Source organism: Anas acuta, chromosome 1, assembly GCF_963932015.1.
Source record: "Anas acuta chromosome 1, bAnaAcu1.1, whole genome shotgun sequence".
NCBI lineage: Eukaryota > Metazoa > Chordata > Aves > Anseriformes > Anatidae > Anas > Anas acuta.
In genome coordinates, this window is record NC_088979.1 from 153,197,850 (window position 1) to 153,222,403 (window position 24,554).

The following is a 24,554-nucleotide window of genomic DNA, read 5'->3' on the forward strand; positions in this document are numbered from 1 at the left end:
ATTGCCAGAGTCTTAATTTGGCAATAAATTACATTTTTACTCATGAAATCCATTTCTATTTGCATTAGTCAGTTAAAAAGTATATGCCTATTTACATTCTTACAGTATTTATTTTTCTTCCACTAAATAGTAATCAGGCTCTTAGGTTTCAATATTCCTTTATTGCCGTCTTATTAGTGTAAGAAACATGTGAAATGTGCTGTACAAATTTTTGGTAGTAGGATTGCAGTGTGTGCTCTAGGCATCATTTGGTACTTTGCCTTCTCTTCCCTAAGCAAGCTCATACATAGTGTAAAGCAATGATCTTGGAAGTCTTTTCAAAACTGTATGATTCTGTGGTTCCTTTAGAAGAAAAAAATGCACATGCACCATCTGTCCAAGTGATCAGGCCTTCAGTAATTTGCCAACACTTTGTACAGGGTGAATATTTCAGAAGCATTGCCAGATCAGATTTCCTGCGTGTGGTATAGGAGATACAAAGGGCACTGTGGGTCTCAGCTATGAGTGCTCATCTTCAGGTGTACTCACGACTCAAGAGGACACTCTGGCTACATAGCAGGTGCAGGCTTTGCCTTCCCAGTGGGACTTGGGCAAACCTTCCTTCCTCCTAGGGGCTCTGCTGGGCTATTCATGAAGTTGCTCAAGCGAAGGTGCTAAACCATGCCTGAGCCCTGATGCTCTTCTCTGAGACTCTCAGGCGTCCCTGCAGCCCTTGCAGCAGAGGTGAATTTTCCCTTAGGTCCCTTTCACCTTACATGAATCGCTATTCAAAAAATTGTTGCAAAAGCAAAGCCAAGTCTTGTCATGTCATATGTGTTGTTTGGGTTTTGTGGCATGTTGATAATGAATTTGTAAAAAATCTCAGGCATGTTTTCTATCTCATTATGTATGCTGTTAGCTTTTTGCAGCGCCTTACTTGGACTATTTACCCTTTTTTCCTTCACTTTTTTTTTGTATTTTGTGTGTCATCAAGAAACTATAACATTATCATGCCAAGTTCAGAGTCAGTATTGCTGTTAACATTCTCACTTGGGGAGTTTGAAATGTGGCCGTTACTTGGTGTAAATTGCTGACATCAATGCCACCATTTTTACCAACGAGAAAGCCTGAACTATTATTATTTTTATAGTAAATAGAAATTACATTGTTTGATGTTGTACTAAAACACTCAACACAAAATATCTGTCTTTTTCTGTGATTAATTTTTATTTTTCCATGCAATATGTATGCATATATCTGGAGGTAGAAGGATATGTATGGACAAGATGAGAAGGGCAGCAGAGAGAATATAACAACAGAAAAAATAGATTTTACATTCTACTGGAGAAATTAGAAATAATTGACTCTCCCAGATAATTTTTCATTAGTCTTTGCTTTTTTTTTTTTTTTTAATTTTGTAGGAATATTTATATACGATAGTTTTAAGAAATGTACTATAGGAAGAGAGAACGTCTTAAGGACAGCAATCACCCATCAAATGATGGATCAAGAGCGCAACTTATAATGTGTATGATTGAGTGGTTTTTCTTAGTATTGTTTTTTTTTAAAATGGCATGGATTCATATGTGCTTGTAATCACTGGGCAAAAATATATGTTTGTAAAAGATGGATTTTAGAAATATGTGAAATGTGAAAAAGATGCTAATGTGACAGGGGGAACAAAGTGTGAGGGTCATCTTAATGTTTTCACTGAAGTGAAGCAAATCTTAAGACAAAGTAGGATTGCAGGAAGCCCTGGTACTTAATGCAGAAATTATTGGAGTATGGATAGGTTAATGGAGACAATACTTTATCTTTTCCACAAGTTACACATTTACTCTACTTTTAATGACAGGAAAAAGCCATAGAGACAACCTCCATGGCAGGTTTTTCCAGCACATCCCTATATTTAGCAGAGGAAAGCATCTCCTGATGAGTAACCTGAATCTTCCTTTCTTGAACTAAAGCTTATTATTCTTATCCTTTGGACATGGATATAGAAAACAGATTATTCCTTTCCTGTTTGCAGTATTCGTTTCTGTACTAGCAGGCAGCTGTCATGACTAAACAGCTTATGTTCTTCATTCTTTCCTCATGGGGCATGTTTTTCTAGATCACGAACCCATCTTATTCTCCTCATCTGACCTCTCTCTATTTCCTCCATTTATTTCTAATAGCTCTGTGCTGGATCCAGACAGTTTTAGGAATTACTAGTATTGGGAAGACTGGAAGGATTACTGCACATGTCTAGAAGGGTAGGCTTTCATTTGCAGTCCCAGTATAGCATTTGCCTTTATAGCAGTGGCTTAAAAGAGCTGCTTGTGATCTAATGCAATCCCAGATGCTTGTCAGAAAAGCCCATCACTTGTTCCACAACTAACATTTGTGCAGTTTTTTTTCAGTCAGAGTTGCTCCTGCCTTTTGTACAGGGTTCTTTTAGTGAAACTCTGTTTTTCTCAGAATTTCGGTTCTGCCTTCCAGCAACATACTTGTAAAGTGCATTTTGGCTAGTGCATAAAGTGCAGCACCCTCCATTCACTGCAAAACCTCTTTAACAATGTGTGTTAAACAAAGCTATGTCTATTGGACCATGTATCTACCTGTGTGCTGGTAAAAACAGGGTTGGGCAGTGTTCCTCAGAAGTTTGGCAGTTAGAGTAATGTCTCAGTCCCAGTGGGCTTCCAGCCTCCTGTGTTTAAGTTCTCACTGCCACAGATGGATGGATTAACCCCAGGCAGATATCATTAGCTTCCCGATTGTCACACTGCATTTGACTGTGCAGATGGATCCCTTGCAGAGAGCCTTCTCTTCTGCACTGATCATGCTCACAGATTTATCAAGCTAATCTAGTCCCTTCTGCTCCTGTATTACCTCTGGTCGTTCATGCAGTTGTTACTGTTAACACAATTTATTGTTTCCCTGGTTGTCCTTAGAACTATTTGTTCAGCTGAGAGGAGAGGCTGAAAGTTTTTTTTCTTTGTTTGTTTGTTTTTTAATTTAAAGACTTGCATTAAAGATTATAGAGGAAGATGGTAAATTTTAAATACCACTATTTATAACTCAATTTTAATTTTAGTATTCTGAGTAAACACCAATAATCACTGCTTGAATTGTGCTGCTTGCTAATTGCAAGAAAAATATACACGAGAAATCTTTGGCTTTTTTATATGTGCCCTAACTTCCTCATTGTGGAAGAGCTGTGGGTTCATAACACCAAGTAAATGTCGTTGAATTGGCAACAGTGTTGGACGAGCTACAGACGGAGCTCCAGCTCAGAGGAAGACCAGAGATGGGGACGAGCTGTTGCTGTATGACTGGTGTAAATGAGCTGACCCCATTTAGTGGCTCACAGGATGGGAACAAACAGGGCAGGTGGAGAGTGAGCTGGGAAGCTGATTCCAGCTCAGTGCGAAGCCCCAGAGCAGGCTGTGGTAAAGAGCTTTGTCCCTGCCCCGGCTGGTTTTGGAGCTTAACGTGAACTCAGGGTCGGCAGAGCTGTGATCCAGGAGCCTTCACCTGCTTCAGAAACAAGATGCTGTCAGTCCCATCTAGTGCCTTGGCAGCCTCCCGCTTCTTCAGGAAGCCCCAGCTCCTAAGCCAACATATTTTCAAGGAGCTCTAAGCTGGAAAAGAAACTCTTATGTGAGTAATGCCTGGTGACTTACCCACGTTCTTTTCTGCATTTCCCGACTTCTAAAAATAACAACCTCTGTGTGCTTAGCCCTGGTGATTTTGATATCTGGCCCGTCTGACCGCATGCCATAGTTAATGCTGCTTTGTGAGATGGACAAGGTGAGGTTAAAAGAACAGTGTCTTTAGAAAATGCTTTGGATACTGCTTAGGTGATGACGGAGCTTTGGCAGGGCTGCCCAATCAAGCAATCTGCTGCAGTGCCATATTTAAGAGCAGTATAATGGAGTGTGGAATTAGGATTTAATGTAAGGGAAACGTACAATGTGGGTGGGTCATGCAGATGGCTTTTGGTAGGGAGATGAAAAAGTTTTCTGCAGTCACAAACACTAAAATCGCAGTGGTGGTGCTTGACTGTTAGCAGGCAGGAGAGATGTTAAATGGGATCTAAATCAGCGCTCATTTTTTCCCTAGAAGAAAATGGCTACTTATGAAGGTTATAGGATTTATGGGGGTGTCAAAACATGTGGCAGATGGGCTGGATTAGGACTCATGAATACAGTAATCCAAAGCCTTGCTGCCAAGCATTACTGACGATCTCTTCCTGCTGCTGGGCCACACTAGAAGTCCGCAGTCAGAGGAGTGTGGGCTGTCAGAAGATGCAGGGAACGAGTTGCTGGTGTAAGTGCTGATGGGAGCAGAGACCTTTTTGAAAGGACTTTGTGCAGACAAAGGCCTACTAAGGAACTGATTGTATTATTTAACAAATTGCCGTAAGCAGATGTGTTTGTTTTTTGTTTTTTCCCACTTCTGGTTTTCTATACTAACCCTGTAGCTAAAATGTGAGCTAAGCCCAATTATCCCTGTCTATACTAGGGCAGTCAGGTGAAAGCCGTGCAAAAGGCATGAGGTTACGTGTTGAGAGAGGCAAAATGAGTCTGTCATTCTCCTTCTGAGCCAACTTTATCTGTGTGATTAAAAAAAAAAAAAGTACCTTAAAAAGTACCTTAAGTTTTTATGACAGAATTTTAACTGTTTGGTGTTAGGGAGGATTTTAGTTGTGGTTTTAGACTAAATCCAGAGGATCTTCTCTGAAACTAAAAAATTTACACTGGTAGCTCAGTGTTGCACAAGTTACTGGTAGCTGTAGTTAATGTGTGGTTAGTTTTAAAAAGATGTAAAGCTTCTGGCTTTTGAGAAGACCCATGGATCAAAAAGCCTCAGTGGAGGGATGCAAACCACTCGTCTCTAAGGCAACAAGAGGATACCTGCACTCCACTCCTCTAGTCTGTTAATTAAGCTCAGGAATCTGCCAGAGCTCCTTCTCTAGTTATCTGGTGTTCTGCAGCATGATAAATAGACATGTTGCTGTGAAAAATCACCTACCTGGATACCTCTGAGCTCCACAAGTGCATGCTTACATATTTCATTTGACGCTGGTGTAAAGTCTTAATGAAAAGAAAAGTGTTCTTAAAGCATGAAACACAATACTGCGTATAGAGATATGCTGTTCTTTATACATCCAAAAAGTCAGAGGGTCCAGACCTAACAGATCTTAAATTTAAGCTTAAAAGGAAGGCTGTAAATAATTACTGTAGCAGTGAGGATGGATTAGCTTTGAGGTACAGATTGTTTGTGTGCTAGGGCTAGGAGCAAGAGGCAAACTTTTCATTGTTACTGTTTTATGATGTATGAAGATCTGAAAGTTTTTAGCAGGTTTCTCTGTTAACCACGAGGAATGGCATATCTGCTGCAGCATGGCTTTGTCTAAGAACTTTGTAATTTGAACTTTCTTAGCATTTAGTTGAAAAGTGCAATTGTTAGAACTTTAGGGAACGGAGATTTCCTTCTCATTGTTAAGTATTAACAAAATAACAAAGCAATCTAAGTAAGCAATCCCCAAAAGCACAAAAGTCTGTTAATCAAGTTTCACTTGCATAGTATTTGGGATGTCTTAATTTTTCTGGTGCTATGTAGTTTTTCAGCAAAGACCTGCTCTTCTGAATTAAACAAACAAACAAATGAACCAGAACCCCAATCTTCTTCCTCCCAGCTTTTTTTTTTTTTTTTTTTTTTGTCCCCACATTATCCCCTTTGCACACACACAAAATTTGTGAACATGGATAATTTTCTTATTCCAAATACAAATTTAATTGGGAGTTTTGGTGATAACTGGTTTACCCAGCTTTATAACATTAGAAGCATTTGTAGAGTTCTGGCAGCTAGGGGTAGAACAGTGTCTGAGATGGGTTACAAAATATTATCCAGCTTACATATAGAAGCAAGTTGTTTCAGTAGGCTTTCCAGGGAATATATTAATCATAAAATGTAGATCTGGATTTCAATTGGTTTATTACCCCCAAAAATATTGATTTTCCAGTATATAGAAATATACAAAAAAAATAATACAATATGGCAAATGAAATATGTGGACTCAGACTTCGCTTTATGTATAAAAAGTGCAGCATTTTTATGTGGGTTTCATGCAAATATACATAAGTCGTTCTCATTACAAGTTTGTTCTCTTGTTCTCTACAAAGGCCTCCTTTGCATTCTTTGATATCTCCTCAAAATTGAATGAGTTAATCTAACTGACACTAAATACTTTAAAATTCACAAGGAGAATCTCTACAGAAATATGACAAGGAATAATTTTTTTCTTGAACTAAGCAAATAAGTTATGATGACTAGACCACATCCAGTAACATCAAGTTACTGGAACACTGGTTACATGACAGTAGAAAACTATTAACAATTGACCTGAAGTAGAGCAGCAAAATCATGTATATTTCATGATATCAAGAGGAGAGTCCTCCCACAAAAGAGAAAAATGAACTGCTTGAAAGAAATAAGATAAAACATTCCAGTTTGAGGTCCTGCTTCTGAGTAAGTAAAGAAACAGTGAATAACTATCCCAGGAATGCATAGTGTGAGATAAAAAAAAAACAACAAAACAAAAACAGACCTAATAAAATGAAAAATGATCGACAGATAATTTTTTGTAATAATGGGGGGAGATAATATCAAAGTGCTTACACTGTGTCTGGAGCTATTTAGCAAATAGTTTTTATATTCTTAAAGAAGGCATCTAAGAAATGGAAATACAAAAATTACACGTTATTTTAGCTTTCACAGATACTTCTGCAAAAAGAGAGTAATCCAAAACAGCTTTCATTTAGGGTGCCCATGTAATTGAGAGCAGAATTTAAGCTCATCAATCCTAGCAATAGGTGAGAAAGCCTTGCTTCTTGATTCAGGCAGAAGTGGTATGTTTCTGCAAGTGTATGAATAAGTAAGTGTTTTCTAATGGGGAGGGGGAGAGCCTGACAAGCAGCTCCAGCTGGCAAATATTGAGTTATTCCATAAATAAGTGGCAGTTCTTAGAGTTGCTTGTATGATGACATGAGTAGGCGGAGACATCTGAATGCTTCACATATTGTTATTTAGATGGGTATAAAGATGTGAAAGGTTTTAAAGCAGTGGTTTAATATGGTGTGCTTCAAGAAAAAAAAAAAAAAAAAAAAGAAAAAAAAAAGTTTGGCTGTGAGATGCAAAATGAAATGGAGCTTTATGTAACAGGCACATCTGAAGACTCCAGATGCTCATTGTAATTAATTAGAAAGGAAGACCTAAACATGGAATCTGTGTCTGTTTTCGTGTCTTGCCTTCTTGGAAAGTGTATTTGTTAGACGTAATACATAAGATAGTACTTTAGGAAAGATGTTCATTAGGGAGAATTAAACTGAAAAAGTCTTTAAATTTGAAATCGAGTTGAGGCAAACCGTTGTTTTAGCCATAACCGGAAACAAAGAAAGGATTTGTGAGGTTATGGGGAAACCATAGTAAGGTTCCATAAATTACTCTAAAATAAAGAATTTTCAGAGCAGTATTCAGTTACTTTGGGGAAATCTTAAGCAAGGACTGATAGCCCTAAGATCTCAAGGCTTGATTCTGGTACAGCCTTGATACAGTTCAAATGGAAGAGCTTATTCTTTCAGTTTATGGTCAACATCAACATTTTTGAGCCAAACATCAGACTTAAAATACCTGAGTTTTATTACAAGGAAAAAAAATCAAACAACAAAAACCACCAACAGTTGTATGAGATATTTATTGGTTTTTTTTGTTTGTTTGTTTGTTTATGATTTAAAACGAATTATGATTTAAATACCTGGTATAGCTGGTGTCAATTTATACTCATGATTCTTTATTTTCTTTATTTCAGAGGAAGAATTTAAGCCTCTTCTTCAGCATTGGATTATTGACCTCCTGGGGGACTGCACTGCTGGGTGTCCGCTTATACTGGATGGGTAACAAGCCCCCAAGTTTCTCAAATTCTGACAATCCAGCAGCTGACTCAGACAGTTTTCTCACGCGAACACTCACATTCCTTTACCTGCCGACCAAGAATCTCTGGCTGTTGCTTTGCCCAGACACCCTCAGCTTTGACTGGTCCATGGATGCCGTGCCTCTTCTGAAAGCAGTCAGCGACTGGAGGAATATACACACTGTGGCCTTCTATGCTGGACTCCTCCTCCTCGCCTACTTTAGCTTGAAGGGCTCTGGCAACGAGAGAGAATGCAATGGGAGAAGTGTAATGAATGGCAAACAGAATGCTAATGGGCATAGCTGTCACTCAGAGGTGGAATATAAGACACTGGAGGGGAAGTCGAGCTTCGCATCAAAGGAAGAGAATGGCATAAAAAGGCATGAAATTCAGAAACTGCAGCTTCCTTCAACTGAGAACATTGTCATTCTGTCTCTGTCTTTGTTAATAGTGCCCTTTGTTCCTGCCACAAACCTATTTTTCTATGTTGGCTTTGTAATAGCAGAGCGTGTGCTGTATGTTCCTAGTATGGGCTTCTGCCTGCTGGTTACAGTAGGTGTCAGGGCCCTTTATGTCAAAGCCCAAAAGCGCTTTCTGAAGAACTTGGTCTTTTGTTCCACTGCTGCATTAATTGTTTTCTATGGACTCAAGACTGTTGTCAGGAATGGGGACTGGCAGAATGAGGAGATGCTGTATAGGTCAGGGATAAAAGTAAACCCTGCTAAAGGTAATTTTTTGCTATTTATGGTGAATGTTTCATTTCTTCCTGTCTGTCTTTGCCTTTGAATTGTCTGATTTCGTTAACTGTTTCTGAAGAAGATGCTTCAGGAAATGTCTGTCTAAAGCACTATATGCTTCAGTAAAAATGTGAAAAAGGATGAATGTGTTTTGATCAGGTGTCACAGGTTTGGCATTAACACGCAGAAAGTGAGACCCAAAGGTAAGAGGACACTTACTTTTTCATTGATCTTAGTTCTTTATTTTGGCATTAAAGATGGAATATGATTATTACAGGCTCCACCCTGGTAATTTTCCATTTGGAGCTTGGTATCCATCGCCCTAATGGAGTTTTTTTCTAATGTTCACTGAATGTTCTGTTTGCTATGAACAGAAGATATAAAAAGTAGTCAGGGACAACATTAAGGAGTCGCTATTTTTTTTTTTTTAATTTTGTCTGACGCAAATAACGTCAATGCTACATAATAAAAATGAGGAAATGAGGTCATACTATTCAGCCTAGGAAATGACTGTGGTTCCTCCCGCATTCGAGCCCTGTAAAGAATTATTGTCAAGTACGTGTACCTTCATGTTAATATATAAATGTCAGCCATTGGTAACATTGCCCAGCTACTTCTTTCCAAGGTTGTATCTGTGCTCTAATGAAATGTGACTGCAGCTAGTGTAAACACATCCAAACTGGCAGTAAACTGGTTAGTGTAGGGATTGGTAGCAATGTTTGGCTGTGGCTCTGTGGTTTCAGCATATACAGCAGATCCAGCTGGGATCCTGAGCTGCCTTGGCTGTACTGCTCTTGGCACATGAGCAAGTTTACGTGAGAACAGTCAAAATACCACCTGTGAGTGCCATGTAGGCATTGACTAAGCCTTCGTTATTCACGATTCATCAGAAGTGAGAAGGGATCACTGATTGCTTTGCCTGTCTATGAAAGAAAAATTTGACAGTGCTTGAGCATATCATGCGGGTTTTTCCAGTTCTCTGCTCAAAAGCCCATTATATGATTGCGAAGTCATCTGCTGACAGAGCTGTGCATTTTGGTTAGACAGTTATATCATGGCATAGTCTAACAGCTGTGATGATAAGAGGCAAATGCAGATGTTACTGTGAGCTGATAGGGAGCGTAAAAGTGGATTTGGCAGATGAGATGCCTTGCAAAGCAGCATTAGAGTAGCTTGTCAATCATCAGTCTGACTTTGTAACTCTTCTTTTTGTGCTTTATTGCCCTAGGTAAAAATCTAGTTAAAATTATTAAATTTGTTGCTGCAGTAAGTGACTTTTTATTAAGTGTGAACAAGCATGTCCAATTTATGTTACTTTTTTTTTATTTCTAAAACTTAGTCGAGTGCATGAGGGCAAGACATGAGAAGGAACTGAACAGCAAGACAGCATGCCACACTGATATGATGCAGTGAGTGAGACTTACCAATTTAGTGACAATGTAAAGCTTGCATTAAAAAGTTGGCATTCCTTGGAAAGAAAAGAGTGTGTATTAAAAGATTAGAGTTAGCATATGTTCCTTTTTCATTCTCGTTGGGGATGCCCAGATATCCCAGACTGCATTAGTAGTTGTCTGCTTGCTTTGAGCCAATTTTTTGTGATAAAAAATAAATTCTAGTGTTTTTTTTTAGGATTGGCAGCAGTTTTGTCTGGAAATCAGACCGTTGTATAGTGTACTCCCAGGAGACAAGGCGAGCTATTTTCATCATACACATCTTAGTATGTGCAGACTAATGTATATATGATTGTCTGGTTTCCTGCCATATAAGCTGACATTAATGTAATATATGCAAAAGCAAAGACAGCATGTCAGTGTGGTGATACAGACATGACTAAGCTGACTGTAAATCCCCTTAAAATATCCTGTTAAACTTCTGTTGAATATTTACTAGCCCACACACATTGTAACAAAGCTGGGTATCAGAAACTCCCAGCTAAAGCAACCTGTCACCCAACTCTATTCATTACTGTGAATACTTCCTAGATTATCCCTGGCTGTGACTATGCTAATTGTATTTTCTATTTCTCATACAATCAGGCAAGCCTGACTGGACTAGACTGGCTGCCAATCTAGCCAAAGCATTAAGAGATCAACAATTCACACTACACTTCAGTAACTAAATAAGGTTGACATAGAAAAAACAATTTATTTTTGTTTGCCTCCTTTTTTTTATTTTTTTTTTGAATGTTAGTGATAAATAGGCTATTCATACAGAAAGACAATGGACTGTTCAGTCAAGTGATATGGTGGAGAAGTGTTTTCCTTCCTTTTAGGCTACTAAGAAGAGGTTGCCACTCCTCATTTCTCTGTTTTCCTCATCTCGCAGCCATTTTTCCTCGTGAGTATTTTCTCATTTCTGATCATTTTGAGCTGTGAGGTCCTTCTCCCTGCAGGCTCCGCTGCGCCTCCCTTCTCTCAGGAGCTTCTGGACAAAAGCTTCTTCTATCACAAGCTAAAGTGAAGAGAGGGACCCCTTCAAGAACTCCTCTCTAGGAACCAATAAAGAAGTAGGACTCTGGGAAGAGCAGTTTTGTTGAAGCAGGGAGCAGAATGTTTCACTCCAGATCCATCTGTGCTCTGGCCTGACTGGATGCCGCCATGCGATGGCCTTGAGCTGATGTGCCAGGCTAATATGTGCCAGGCTAATACATGCCAAGCTAACAAGGTTGCACAAGGGGCAAGCTGCTAGCACAGGTGCATCCGTGTGCTGGTGCCAGCAGACAGCTTTGGAAAGGGAGTTACCTCGTGTGGTGCTGGTTTATAATCAGGTCTTCTGTGTTGCAGTGTGTAAGAATCTAATCTCCTCTGCTGCTGTGGGACTGTCAGACAAAGTTGCTTAGTGGCCTCTTATCCTCGGTGAAGAAATTTGCGTTAAGTGCTTTGCCAGCGCTGTTGTTTTGCCAGCTGCTGGGACCCTGCAGGCCACGCAGGCAGGGAGCAGTGTTCTGCCCCAGGTGAGACCTCCGGCCCCTGCAGGCAGCTGCGGCCTTTCTCCAGGCTACATTTTTCCGGGCTGCTTTTGTCAATCACTGGCAGTGTGGAAAAATGCTCAAAAGCAGCGTGTATTGCTCATTTTATCTGTCAAAGAAAAAAAAAAAAAGTACAACAGCCCAACCTCTAAACCAAATAAGCAAAAAATACTCCATGACAGCTGGGCAGGCCCTGGTGAGGCTTCCCCAAGGCCCTGCACATCCCCAGGCTGGTGCTCAGCTCCCATCACCTGAGGGGGTTTGGAGGGGGACTGGGGATTCCACGGCTGCATCTCTTACCAGACTTGTTCATCTACTGCTCTGGTGGTTATGGCTAGTATTTCAAATATCTTTAAAGTGATCTGAGCCTTGCCTCCTTATGATTTCTTAGCACTTGGGGGAAAAATAGGTAGGATTGATTAATGCAGTTGATAGATCCTGAAGTGGTTGTATGCATGTTTTGACACAAGGGAGGGAAAGGCGCAAGTGTTTCTCTCTGCTACCTTCAGCTTAATGAGCAGCCAAACTGATGTAAAGCAGTTAATGTTATTTGAGTATTCTTTTATAATGAAGGAAGCCTCCCAAAATGTAAAAACAAACCACAAAGTTAAAAATGGGTGGTAGCTGTCACATCTTTTCCAATTAGACTGTGAGTCATTCTGTGCTGATAGTTACCTTGTGTTTAATATGAAATTATAATGGCATTGCATCTTGTTAGCTAAAGTTTTCTCTTTAGCACCAAGAGTAGGCTTCAAAAAGCATCGTCTTTTACTTCGAGGCCATGTTGTACCTTGGAGTCCCTATCATAATGATCTTTGATGTTCAGATATGTTTGTTGTACTGTTAAAGGCACTGAGTAAAGAAATAGAAAATAACAGAGAGGCTTAGGCTGTTAGAATGCTGCAGAGATATCCATTGCTTAATCATATTTACTGATGAAATTTTAGTCAATTTTAGTCTTCTGTTTTTTACCATGAAATTTGTAAGTGAACTTTGAAGATCTTTCCTGAAGCTAGTTAACCTGCTACACCAAATGGTGTAGTGTTCCTCAGTGGATGCTTAATTTCAACAATGTATTCAAGTCTTACTAAATTCATATATGTGACTACTGTTTTTGCAATGCAATATGTAACAGGAAAGAGATTCTCCCAGAAGCAGTATTATTGCATTATCGTGGTGCTCACACCTGGTCTGATAAGCCCTGTATTTGTGTCATTGACTGAAGTTGGCATTACCGCTCTTGCGTTCAGAACTAGCTTTGCATGTTGCTCAGATGTTTGTCCTTGTTCCATTGCATATTAATGAAACATCTTGGGCAGGTTAGTGGGACTTGAATATGTGCTATAGTCCTTTCCTGAATCAGTTTTTCTGTTATGATAAAAAGACTGGGCCTCCTGATTATAGTCATTTTTATTCTGCAGAAAACAAACAAACAAACAAAAAATAATATCCTTAATATCTGTTGCATGAAAACAAAGTTGAAGTGAGTGGGTTAAGTTTTGTTAAAATTAACTCCAATGATGGAGTCAAATTGTATAGATTTTCTTGATATGTGATTAACATGAAGACTTAAAAACAAAAAATCCCTCCTGGCAAAATCATTCAGGACATTTTTGCTTTTAAACATCTATCATCATGTTGTTCTCAGCAGGCAGCAGTTAAGACCAAGACATGGTGTTGACATAGAAGAGTACATACGTTGTTCCATACAAATATATAGCCTATTACTTTCTATCTTTCCATTCTTTCCTATACTTCAGTTCTTCTCAGTATGAATTTTTCAATTGTGCTTAATGTTTTCAGAAGATATTCTAATCATGAAATACTCTTCTTGACCACAGTGCTTCTTATCTATCCTACTTTCCTCTTTCTGCCTCATCCCACTATATTTGCACGTGTAGAAGATTTGTAGAACTTGCTTTGCTTTTTATTTATTTATTTATTGCATTCAACCTTGGTCAGTTTTAGTTGGAACTAAAACTTGGAACTTCATGGGTGATTACCTTTTTGTTTGTTTCGTTTCTTATCAATAATTTAGCATAGGATTGGTAAGGACTGCCTCTGTACATGCATGTGACTGTCAACATGAGTCTGAATTCAGCCATTGTCAAACTTCTCAGTTGAAAAAAAAAAGTACAGAGTAGCTATATACTCATTTGAGTAGTCATAAGAGGTACTAATTGTATTTTTATATCATGTATAGTTTACATTCCATTTTGTGTTATTAGTTTGGAGTTTAGTTTGCTGTAATGCCATCGGCTAAATACATTTCAGGAATTTTTAAATTTTTAAAGATAAGTTTAGCTTATGTCATCTCATCTATGCATCAGTATGCTTGTCTTTTCATCTGAATGGCAAAAAATACTTTGTATTTAATATGTTTCAAAATAACAAATTTCATTTTTTTTTATCCACGTTGAATCATTTGAAGGGTTAAGTTCCTCTTTAGTTTGGTGTTACTAATGCAGCAATCAAACATATTTAATTTAGAAATTGTTTTAAGTGCAAATATAGCAAAACCAAAACAATAACTCATGAGTTAATTTTGTCCCCAGTTTAAATTTTTTTGAAAAAGTACCCAAATTTTGCTCACCCAAGAGTTGTTCCTGTGATATAAAATAAATAAATAAAAATCCGTGCCTGTAAGCATAGAGCTTGTGTGCTCTGGTTCTGTGCACTTGGCTGGAAGAAAATACTAGAAGCTGTTTCCATCTGATTTGACAGCTTGCTGCTGTTATCCTTATCTGCTCTTAAAAAATAATTCTTTGCTAATGGAGTAGCTGTCAGTAAGCAGTCCCATCTTCCTCCTTCAAGAGACAATGAAAATAGCAACTAGTAGTGCAATGAGGAAAGTAGTTATAACATCTTGTAATAAACTAGGTGAAGAAGGAATATTTCCTTCAAGTAAAAAGGGTGCATTAAACCCATATTTTCCATGATTATAACTATCTTTATATCTTTAATATCATGATTATTAATATATTTATAGGAGATGAAAGGAGAAGAGATGTTTTAAGGTATGGCCTTCTTTGAATGTGTTTATTAATAGCACCTTCACCAGAATGCTCTGGTATTTAATCTTTTGACGAAGTTTTGCATGGTTATTTTCCCTGGCTTCTATTATTATTTTCAGCCTTTCTCAGAAACTCAACTTTGGCTATTTATTTATTTATTTTAAAGAAGAAATTACTGTAAAAGAAGTATAACTTCTGTCATGTGTTTCCAGCCATCAGTAATAACCCATGTACTGGCTCCTGTACTACATGGAAACACACACAATAATTAAAATATCTTACGTAAGTAAAAAAAACGTATATATAAAAAAAAATCTAAGACAATAGTAATACATTTTAAAATATCATTAGCGATATATAAATTTCTATGTCTATATAGTTCTGCTGTTGTATATAAATTATATAGGATATACTGTGGCCAATTTGGTGTTTTTGTTTGTTTGTTTGTTTGTTTTTGTTTGTTTGTTTGTTTTTGCTTGTTTGTTTGTTTGTTTTTCCCTGACAAAATGTCAGAATTTCATGGATAAATGTTGTACAGGATGTTTCAGACTTCTCAAAATAAATAGAAAATACTTTTTCTGTCTGCCAGCCTTAACAGCTTTAAAAGAGAAAGCTTAGTAAGTGAATTGCATGGAATTGTTTGTAAGTTAAATAAAAATAGTAGACTGAAAATAGTGCAGGGCTCTGTAAATGGGTGGTACTGCTGCCCTGGACAATGAGAAAGTGTAGAAGGAATGGCCATTAGTAAGTTGTTTGGGAAACAGCCATAGTTATCTGGAGCATTTGAGCATCCCGCAGGCAACCCAGCCACAGCAAAACAGTCTGGTTATGCTAAATATGTTGGAGAGCTGAAGGAAAGTGGTTTAAACTTCAGTTCAAAGCCTGAATTTATTCTCCAGTGACAGTATTCTCTCTTTCAGTTCTTCAGCAGTGCTGTAATTTCCTTTGAAACCCAAGTCACTGTGGGATATCTGCTTCTCCTTCAGCAGGATACCAGAAAGCTCAATATTCTTCCTTTGTGTCTGTAGAGGACTGGAAATAAGCATAGTATATATATGTGTTTTGTTTTTTTGTTTGTTTGTTTGTTTTTTTCCTTTAGCATAGTCCAACAACACCTCTGATCTGTGAATCCTAAATAGCAGGGGGATAAGAAGAGAATCTGTTATTAACTACTAGCTAGACTTTTTCTTTTTTTTTTTTTTTTTTTTTTTTTTCCCTTTGCATATACTAAGAATTTAAAGAAATAAACAATTCTGAGACATGGACTCTTGTTACCCTGTTTTGAGACACAGACTCATCAGGCTGTTACTTCTTCCCCCGCCTTTCCAGAGGTGCTCTGCAAAATCATTCAACAGACTCATCTCTGCTAAAAACTGCAATGCAAATAAACCCACCCCTGGTCAAGCGGGGATTAGCTTTGGCGAGATGTTTTTGTGTGTGTTTTTTTTGTTTGTTTGTTTGACTGGTTGGTTTTGTTGGTAGAATATTATGTGGATTGGATTAAGTTCAGTTTTTTTTTTTTTTGGCCAAAAACTAATATGCTTTTTTCCAGTATGGTTAAGGGTTGGGACTTCCGTATTCATGTGCTATGGACCTAGCTTGATTATTCTGGACGGAAAGAATTAGAGGAAAGTGAGATTATCCAGGTTGTTTCTTAAGCTGAGCATGTTTGTTTAAATGCATTAGATGCTCACCCAGTTGTTTCATTATTTTACCTTCTTTTCAAAATACATCAGCTGTGGAAAATTTTTCTTTACATACTGATTCTCAGCATGGGTTACTTATCTTCATTTTCCTACTCATGGTGGATTTCATACCAGTTCACACTGAGGTCCCATTACATAAGTCTAGTAGAGAAACCAACCTTTAATGTCAATGTAACAGTAATTTACATGCATTCTGACGTCTCTTCATGCCTATCCTGGCAGTGTAAAATCCATTTTTTTTCCCCACTCCCCTTCCTTTTTAACCAAGAGTTTTATTCAACACTCGGACTTGGAGTGTCATTTTTGCCAGCTCTGCATTCGTACAAAAATTAGCTGATGGCTGATGCATTTACAGGATGTGCAGAAGGCTCAAATTTAGTTTTGTTTGAAACTACAGAAAAGATCTCAAAATAGAGGAACTGAGTGCTCAGCATCCTTTCATTGTTTTTGCTTGGGTGCTGTAGCACACTGAACTTTTCTGTCAGTTCTCAGCACACAGAAGATATATAGAATATGGGTTCATTAGGAATGCTAGTGAATCATTTTAGTCTCTTTCCTTAGTTTCATTACTGGCAAAAGATGAATTAGGTCACTTTATGATCCACCTTCTTCCATGCCATCCATATTTCCATACCAGTATGGATGTTTATTGGATGGTGAAGTTTCACAGGCTCTGTCATGCCTTAGTATGTGATTTGAAAACAAGCAAACAAGACCCACTTTAGTTTTGTATAGAAGTCTGCTTCCTAGATACGAACTATATTGCCTTTCCAAGTCTGACACATGTAATTTGACTACTCTTACAATTCTCTTGATCTGATAAATGCCAGCCCTCCTGTGGCTTCTCTTGCACGTTCCCAGGATATTGTCCTCCCTGTTACCCTTTCCTGGAAGTGAGCAGACACAACCCATCTACTTTTAGCCTTAAGGACCAAGGCTGTCATTTCAGTCAGCTAAGCACACTCCTCCATTTCTGTAGGCATCTGGTTTACAGCTCACCACTTGGGACATAAGTGATAATTTTGAAATGTATCATATATGATTTTTTTTTTAGAATCACGCCTGCTGTTTTAAAAGTTATGTAATTTGACAAATATAGTACACTGTCAAGTCTTTGCCTAAGTCAGTTTAGTGCTTGGAAGTGTTCCTCAGGGCTGATCCTGATGTGTCTGGGGTGCCAGAGTTCTCCTCTTCCACTTGTATTTTCCTGGTCCTCTGGTCCCCTCTCACTAGAACAATTTGAGCACATCCCCCCCACAAAGTACAATTCATTATATCATGAGAGCTCTGGGTCAGCCCTGGTTCACTGATTAGTTCCTGACCCTTGTGAAGCTTTGTGATATGGCTTACTTGCTGTGTTCACACACTTGCAGTGCACGTAGCTAACAAAGCTATGCAAACAAAAGTGTCATCGGGCTTTGCAGTGAATGAGAAAAGTGACTGGATTAGATGTGTTAAGGGTAGCATAATTCATGTTTTCTCACTTTTTTTTTTTTTTTTTCTAACTTGGGTCAACTGATTCATCATTGCCTTCCCAAGAATTGCTGTAGCATGAGGGACAGGATGGCATACAAGTGGACAAGGATGAACTAAATGGGAAGGAGAGTGGTAGATGTGTGGCTGGGAAGCGTGTTTCTTCTTGAACTTGTCTGTTGAGTAACACTCAGGGGAAGCTCTGCTGTCAAACATTTCTATAATGTTACCCTAAAAACATTTTACACTAGAACTAAAAACAGTAAGAAAGTGCATTTTATCCCTTGGCACCTCAAACAAAGGTACTGGTGACAATTTCTTCATACAGCAGTCTGTCATTTGTAGTGAGTAGGTGTGTCTAGGAGAAGTGGGAATTTCTGCATAGACCTCCCACTTTTATTTGATGCTTCCATTATTCTGGGTGCTCCCTGAAGACTCCATTAATGTGATATTAAATGTTCAGTCAGGTTGCAGAGCCCTCACACACTTGATATTAGGCTTGTTAAAGCTAATTGGATTACTGAAATCTGCAAGTATGTCCTAGAGAGAATGAGGGATCCATGCTCTAGACTAAACAGAGCAAATGGAGAAGCCTGAGAGCAGTCCCTCCTTACCAGCTGTTCGGCGTCATCTCAGGATTTTGTTGAACTGACAGAGCCACTGTTCTATCCTTTGAGGAGAAAAAGTTAATTTTCTGTAACATTGCAAGAGGAACACGTGTATTGGACAGTGGTGTTGAACGTGGTTAAAGATGTCATACATTCGTACCTGTTTGCATCAGGGTTTCAGAGCTAAGAAACAAATCCAAAGCACTGCCTGCCAAAATTCAGTAGGTTCAGTACCCATGTTGACGGAGTGTTGGAGAGCTTTCAGAGCTCTGCATAGTTTTCAGTTGTGTTTTTCTTTCACCTGCTGTCATTCCAAAAGCCCTGGAATTGATCAACAAATGAAGTGTTGAACAAATGATATAAATAACACTCTTAATAAAAAGAAGAATAATATATAATGGTTAGGAGGTGGTAAATCTCTACTACAATCTGCTTCAACATTACTGTGTACCTACTGTAAAAAAAAAAAATCAATACATAAAGTAGATTAAACTCATAAATTATGGGTACACAGAAACCATTTTATCCCTTTAGGAAAAAGAAACAGGGCACTTCTGCTGTTAAGAAAATAAGGTAACTTGATCAAAGTTTGTCTGTTAACAAGTGAAGTTTTTGTAGGAACAACATTGTAAATTATATGGATGAATTTGTGCCATATTTTGACAAACTCATTATTTCTTAGGAATAATAGGAAAAACAGAAATAGCTTGTATGAACTATAATGTTCTCTTAGCAGAAGTTATGCAAAACCTGTTCAACTTCTAAAGTAGTAACCTCTAATGCTTATATGAACTTTTCTGTGCTTGAACCACTTAACAAGCATTACCTAACTGATCTGCTGAATGTGTCTGTGAGATATAGTGGGTCTGTACTGTGAGAAACCTTTCTTAAATGTGGAGCTCTCTTCGTTGACTTTTCTTAGTGAGTGCAACTGAGCTTTTATACTTTTTATTCAGGAAACCTATTTTACCTCCATTGGTGAAATTCTTTCCCCATCTAGAACAAAGTGATTGCCTGATGAAATGTGAATGTTAAAGGCTGAAGCACCACTCTACTTTCCTTAGTAGTACCCTTGAAAGAAGAAGAAAAAAAAAGCCATAAACTGCTTATGAATCTAACCTTTCGACAAGGAGGAAAAGGTGTTATTCTTTATAGCTATGAATATAAACTTTTAAATGTGAATTGTGTAACTAGTACTGTGCTCTCTCGTCATGTGTTATTCCAGCAAAGTCCTGGATATTTGTGATCTTGTTGACAGCCATGGATGGCCTCTGTTGCAAAATCTCAGCCTTTTTTTCTTCAGTAGGATGAATTTTCCATTAACAAACATTGGTCTTAATATTTCAACTTCTTTCCTGTGAAGCAGACTGCACTTGGAACTCCTCAAAGAATCTCAGATTTCACTTTGGGACCCTTGTCTGCTCCCAAATTTGTTTTGGGAAGGATGACCCCTTAACGGAAGTTAAGAACGTAGACCAAAATATAAAATGCAAATGCAAATATCAATGGTTCCCACAGTGTTTAAACTAAATAACTTAGTTTTCTTGGCCCTCATTTTATGAGAATACTAATTATATGGAGAAATGTTACGTACATCTCTCTTCTATATTACAAGAACACTTCCTCTTCTTCCTTTACTTCATTCCTCTAGAGGCTGTCATGCATTTACGTTCCATTAGTGTCTAGCTGTGTTGTTGTGGTAGGCACTGTACAAACCCATAGTGAGACACAAGCCTTGGCAGGAAAAGCTTGCAACTAATGAATGAGTAAAAAAATGTCAATAATAAAAATGGAAAGGCATCAGGAGGTGAAGCTTCCTGAACAACACATGTGAACAACAGATCAGCAGCAGAGCTGGGAGCAGAATATAACTCTTTTAATTTCTAGTTTAGTACCCGTAATATCAGCAGGAGGGAGCTGAATGTGATAGCAGCAATTTACCTATTTTAAAAGCATATACTTGAGCACAAGAAAAAAAATGTTGTTCCTATGCAAGCCACTTTCTACATTAAGTTTATTTTTACTGACACATCTTCTGTTGTGGGCATTGTTCCACAAAATTCTCTAATTTTTGAACAGTATTTAACCATAACAGCAGTCCAGTGCTTCCAGTATAAGGAATACATGGCTTTCAGCTATTAATTCAGAGCTTTAAGTAGGTGGTAAAATGAATGATTCAGTTTGTAAATATTTGATCTAGAATTATCTGGTATAGATGCTAAGACTGAATAGAAAAACTTTCTTGGTGAAAGTTGCAGATTTTTTAATATTGTTTGTTCCCCTTTACGATAGAGCTGAGAGATTCATAATGTGCTGCTGCACTTGCTTCTGCCTACATGGTGGCGATGATGTCTGCTGCAGGTTGAGGTGGCAATGTCAGTGCTTATAACCTGTGGTTTTCTTACTGATACACAAAAAGTAATAATTTATAGTACAAAATTGAGAAGTGTTAAGAACATGGTAAAAACAAACCAACAAACAAAACAAAACACCAAAACCCCACCCATCCACCCAACCAAAACCCAAGTGTCCTAAACTGGTCATCTGGCTTGTCATGCTGCAGTAGGTAATTCACATAAAAGTTGATAGTAAAAGTGAAGAGTTTATTTCTTTTGGGGTTTAGTTATATTTTATGCTCCCAACTTTTAGAATTTAGTTTAGTGTTCATGGGGCTGGTATGTTGACAGCTCTGTATAAACTGGTCCCTCTAAGACATTACGTATGGGCAGTGCCAATGGAATCTTCTTCGTGGTTTTTTTTTTGTTGTTTGTTTGTTTTTTTTTGCCATTTCTCAGAAGCATCACCTGGAAAGTAGTAAAATCTCATAACTGTTCCATATAGTTATTTTAGTAAGATCTTAAATCTTTAAGATTTGACTCCGTTACACTGGTAACTACCAAAGTAACTTATTTCAGAGGAAAATAAATAATTAAAACCAAAGAACCCTACACTGAAAATTAGTCAAACTGTGATGTAAATTCTTGGAAAGCATCACATTTCAAAGTGGGAAAGTGTAGTTTGTAGTGTTTTCTCATTGTAAAAATCTCATTTTTGCCATACTGTTTTACTACTTATTTCCCTTTGATTTTCTTATGTGACAAGTTCATAGCGAAAGAAAACATAAAAATGCACCAACTGCAATGCAAATTTCAAATATTGATGCTGTTAGCAAGAAAAAATTATTAGTGTACTGAATGGAAGAACTAGTTTGTATGAAATGGAGGCATTTTTCAATTGACTTGTTAGTCTTGGAAGAAGAGAGGCAAATGGAAGGTCAGTTTGGACAGTGCTGGAAACAGAAGAAAGTGTTTAAGCAAAGTTAAAATGGAACTCAATTAAATTATTTCATCATCCAAAGAAAAGTCCTAGCTTTAATAATGGTGAGGAAATTCAAAAAGTTTTGAGTGGGAATGATGCTTTGGAGCTTTGCAGCATCTGTTGGACCCATGAGCTTAATCATCTTTGATAAGCCTTGGTATCTTATGTCTGTAAAGTAAACGGGAACAGAAATAACTTTCTCATGAAGTTATGAATTCCTGATGGTTTAGGCATAAAATTGTAGGGGAATATGGAGGAGCTGCACTGTTTATCAGCTTGATGTGGAAGCTGTCATGTTTTGATACAAGTCAACGTTACTTTCACAAAGTGAAGAAGCCAGTGGCACACTAACAGCTTCGTTAGTGCATGTCTGCCATGCAGTTCTTCAGTGTTGATAATTGTGTTGATAAGTACCATAGTTCTCTTTCCACACCATTTTTGGCAGTGATATAATGATAACCTCCTCCTCCATTTCTTTAATCTGGAGGGGGAGGAAAGCAAAAATACTCTTTAAAAAGACTGTCAGATAAAAGCCTATTTTATTCAATAAACACAATTGTCTTTAGGAATTAGACTCAAAAATGCATGCTCTCACTGCTTTTTCTTGTAGTTTGGAATTGTGAAATAGTTTTCAAAATTGGACTTCTTTCTCTTCAAGGGGTTTTACATAAAGTGGGTTGTTTGCTTTGTTCTTGGTCTTATGTGCACCCCTTTCTTGTCCCTTCCAAACGGGAAGACTGAGATTAGTACTAGTCAAAATTAACCAAAAAAAAAATCAAAGGCAAATTCTGTTTTTCTAGTGAAGCTGAACATTAAAGATTCTTGTGTTAATGTCCCTTACCATAAATGTTGTCCAGGAGTGCCTATTTAATGGCTGTTATATAGGAACACAAAAGCAGACCTATTGCAGAATTTCAAAAAAAAAAAAAAAAAAAAGAGACAGAAAAGGAAAAGACATTAAAATAATAATAATAAAGAAAGCCTTTTTTTTTCTATTTTCTTTTTGCATTTTTTTTCACACCTCAAGTTTGTTTATGGAAAAAAACTTATTTTTTTTCATAGAGAGTCAGGAGAAATACAGAGAGATTGTCGAGAGGAGGAGTGCAACCTGGAACTACTGTTATTAATGTCAGATGCTAAAGAATAGTAAATAACATACAAATACCCATAAAGCTCTGTAGAAATTTCTTTGGCTTGACGTGCATTGTTCTGTGAGCTAGAGTTGCTAGTTTGGGCTGCTGAGAATTTAATTATGAACGATTTAGCTGTTCCCTAAGTATTTCAGTAGCTGTTCAAGTAGTTTATCACTGTCACTCAAGTAGTAGTCTAGTTCATGTTTTTAGATGTCTTCATCATTTTCTGTTTTAACTTATATTTTGTGAATCAGCTTTACAGTTTTAATATGGGAACAATATTGAAAAACTTAAATAATTTGTTGATACAAATTGTGAAAATTGTATATATAAATTATATACATATATTTTTAACATTGAATCCTATGTTTTGTTTCATCAGTTTTCAAGTATGTTTGCTCCAAGTAAAACTTAAAAAAGGCACTGTTTGCCCCATGGCATAATACATTGAAAAAGACAGCATTTTCCTTTTCTTGGTATACTATTTTAAAAAGTTTATCAGGTTATATTTTGGTGGTTTAATAGGGGATATTATTTGGATTTTTTTCCCTTGTTCCAGCAAAGATATTTTGTTAATAGATTGTGACTTCCCATATAGCTTTTATTATTATCTCATTTTTGGTCTCTTATTGCATGGATTAAATAGGGATGATGGGTAGGAAGGAGAGTCCTCTTTTAATACGATGGGTTATCTTTTGTAACTTTTTCATTAGTGATTTTTTATCACTTTTTTCTTATCTTTTTCACTAGCTTTTTTTTTTTAAAGAAAATGATTGGATCAAATAGTTCAAATATATGTTTTGCACTGAGTGTATTTTTCTGAAACTTTACTTTGTTGCTTTTTGGAAAAGCATAATTCTTGATTCAGTAGAAAGGGAAGGATTTATTTAAATTATGATATTTACACACATTCATTTCCATTTCTGATTTGTTTTCATAGCTCAATTGCAACCTGAAAGTTCAATTTTTCTGATCAGTAGAACGTGCTTCTTAAATCTAGGCAGATTAGAATGGACAACATTGTTCCTGCCTCACTATTGTTTGTCTTTCAGAATGAAGGTGCAAGGAGAAGCTTTGATATGCCAATTTATTTTTTTAAGGCTTTTTAAATCTTAATTCTCAGTTTCTATGAGATAGTTCAGAAAAAAAAAAAAATTAAATTTTGAAGCTGAATTTTGTCGTATTCATTTTCATTTTGAAAGCAGTTAAATGCCTGAGATCTGGAGGTACTCTCACTGCTAGACTATGTAAGTGTCTTCTTTAAAGTCTTGTAGAAATCTATTTTGATGTGGCTAGAATTATACTACTTAAAGAAGTGTTTGGTTTTGTACTTGGTGCTACTTTTTCTTGCTCCATTAAAAGAAGAAAAAAAAAAAAAGAAAAAAAATACCCACCCCACAAAAAAGCCAACCGCAACCCACACCTTTAAAAAGTCAATTTTCCTGCCAAGAAATCTATTGAATAGTGGTTCTAAGGTACCAAGAGATATTTCAGTTTATCACTGGCTTAGATTAAATGGAGTTTTAATTTTTAATATATCCATTTCTGTTGAGTAAGATCTATGGAACCATACGCAATGAAGTACAGCTTGAATAGACCAACTGTTTTGTAGGTGTTTGAGATGTGTGAATGTTACCTTTGTTCCCATGCTATGATGGAGT

At 37.3% G+C, this 24,554-nt stretch overlaps 1 protein-coding gene across 3 annotated transcripts in view; it reads left to right on the plus strand.

The window, feature by feature from the left end:
* The window catches only part of TMTC2 (transmembrane O-mannosyltransferase targeting cadherins 2), a 258,351-nt gene that overhangs the window by 144,967 nt on the left and 88,830 nt on the right, over positions 1 to 24,554 (plus strand). For all 3 annotated transcript variants that reach the window (XM_068667510.1, XM_068667501.1, XM_068667492.1), the window contains exon 3: positions 7,835 to 8,663. In XM_068667510.1, the coding sequence (XP_068523611.1) occupies positions 7,835 to 8,663 (829 nt within the window). The remainder of the gene's footprint in view (positions 1 to 7,834; positions 8,664 to 24,554) is intronic.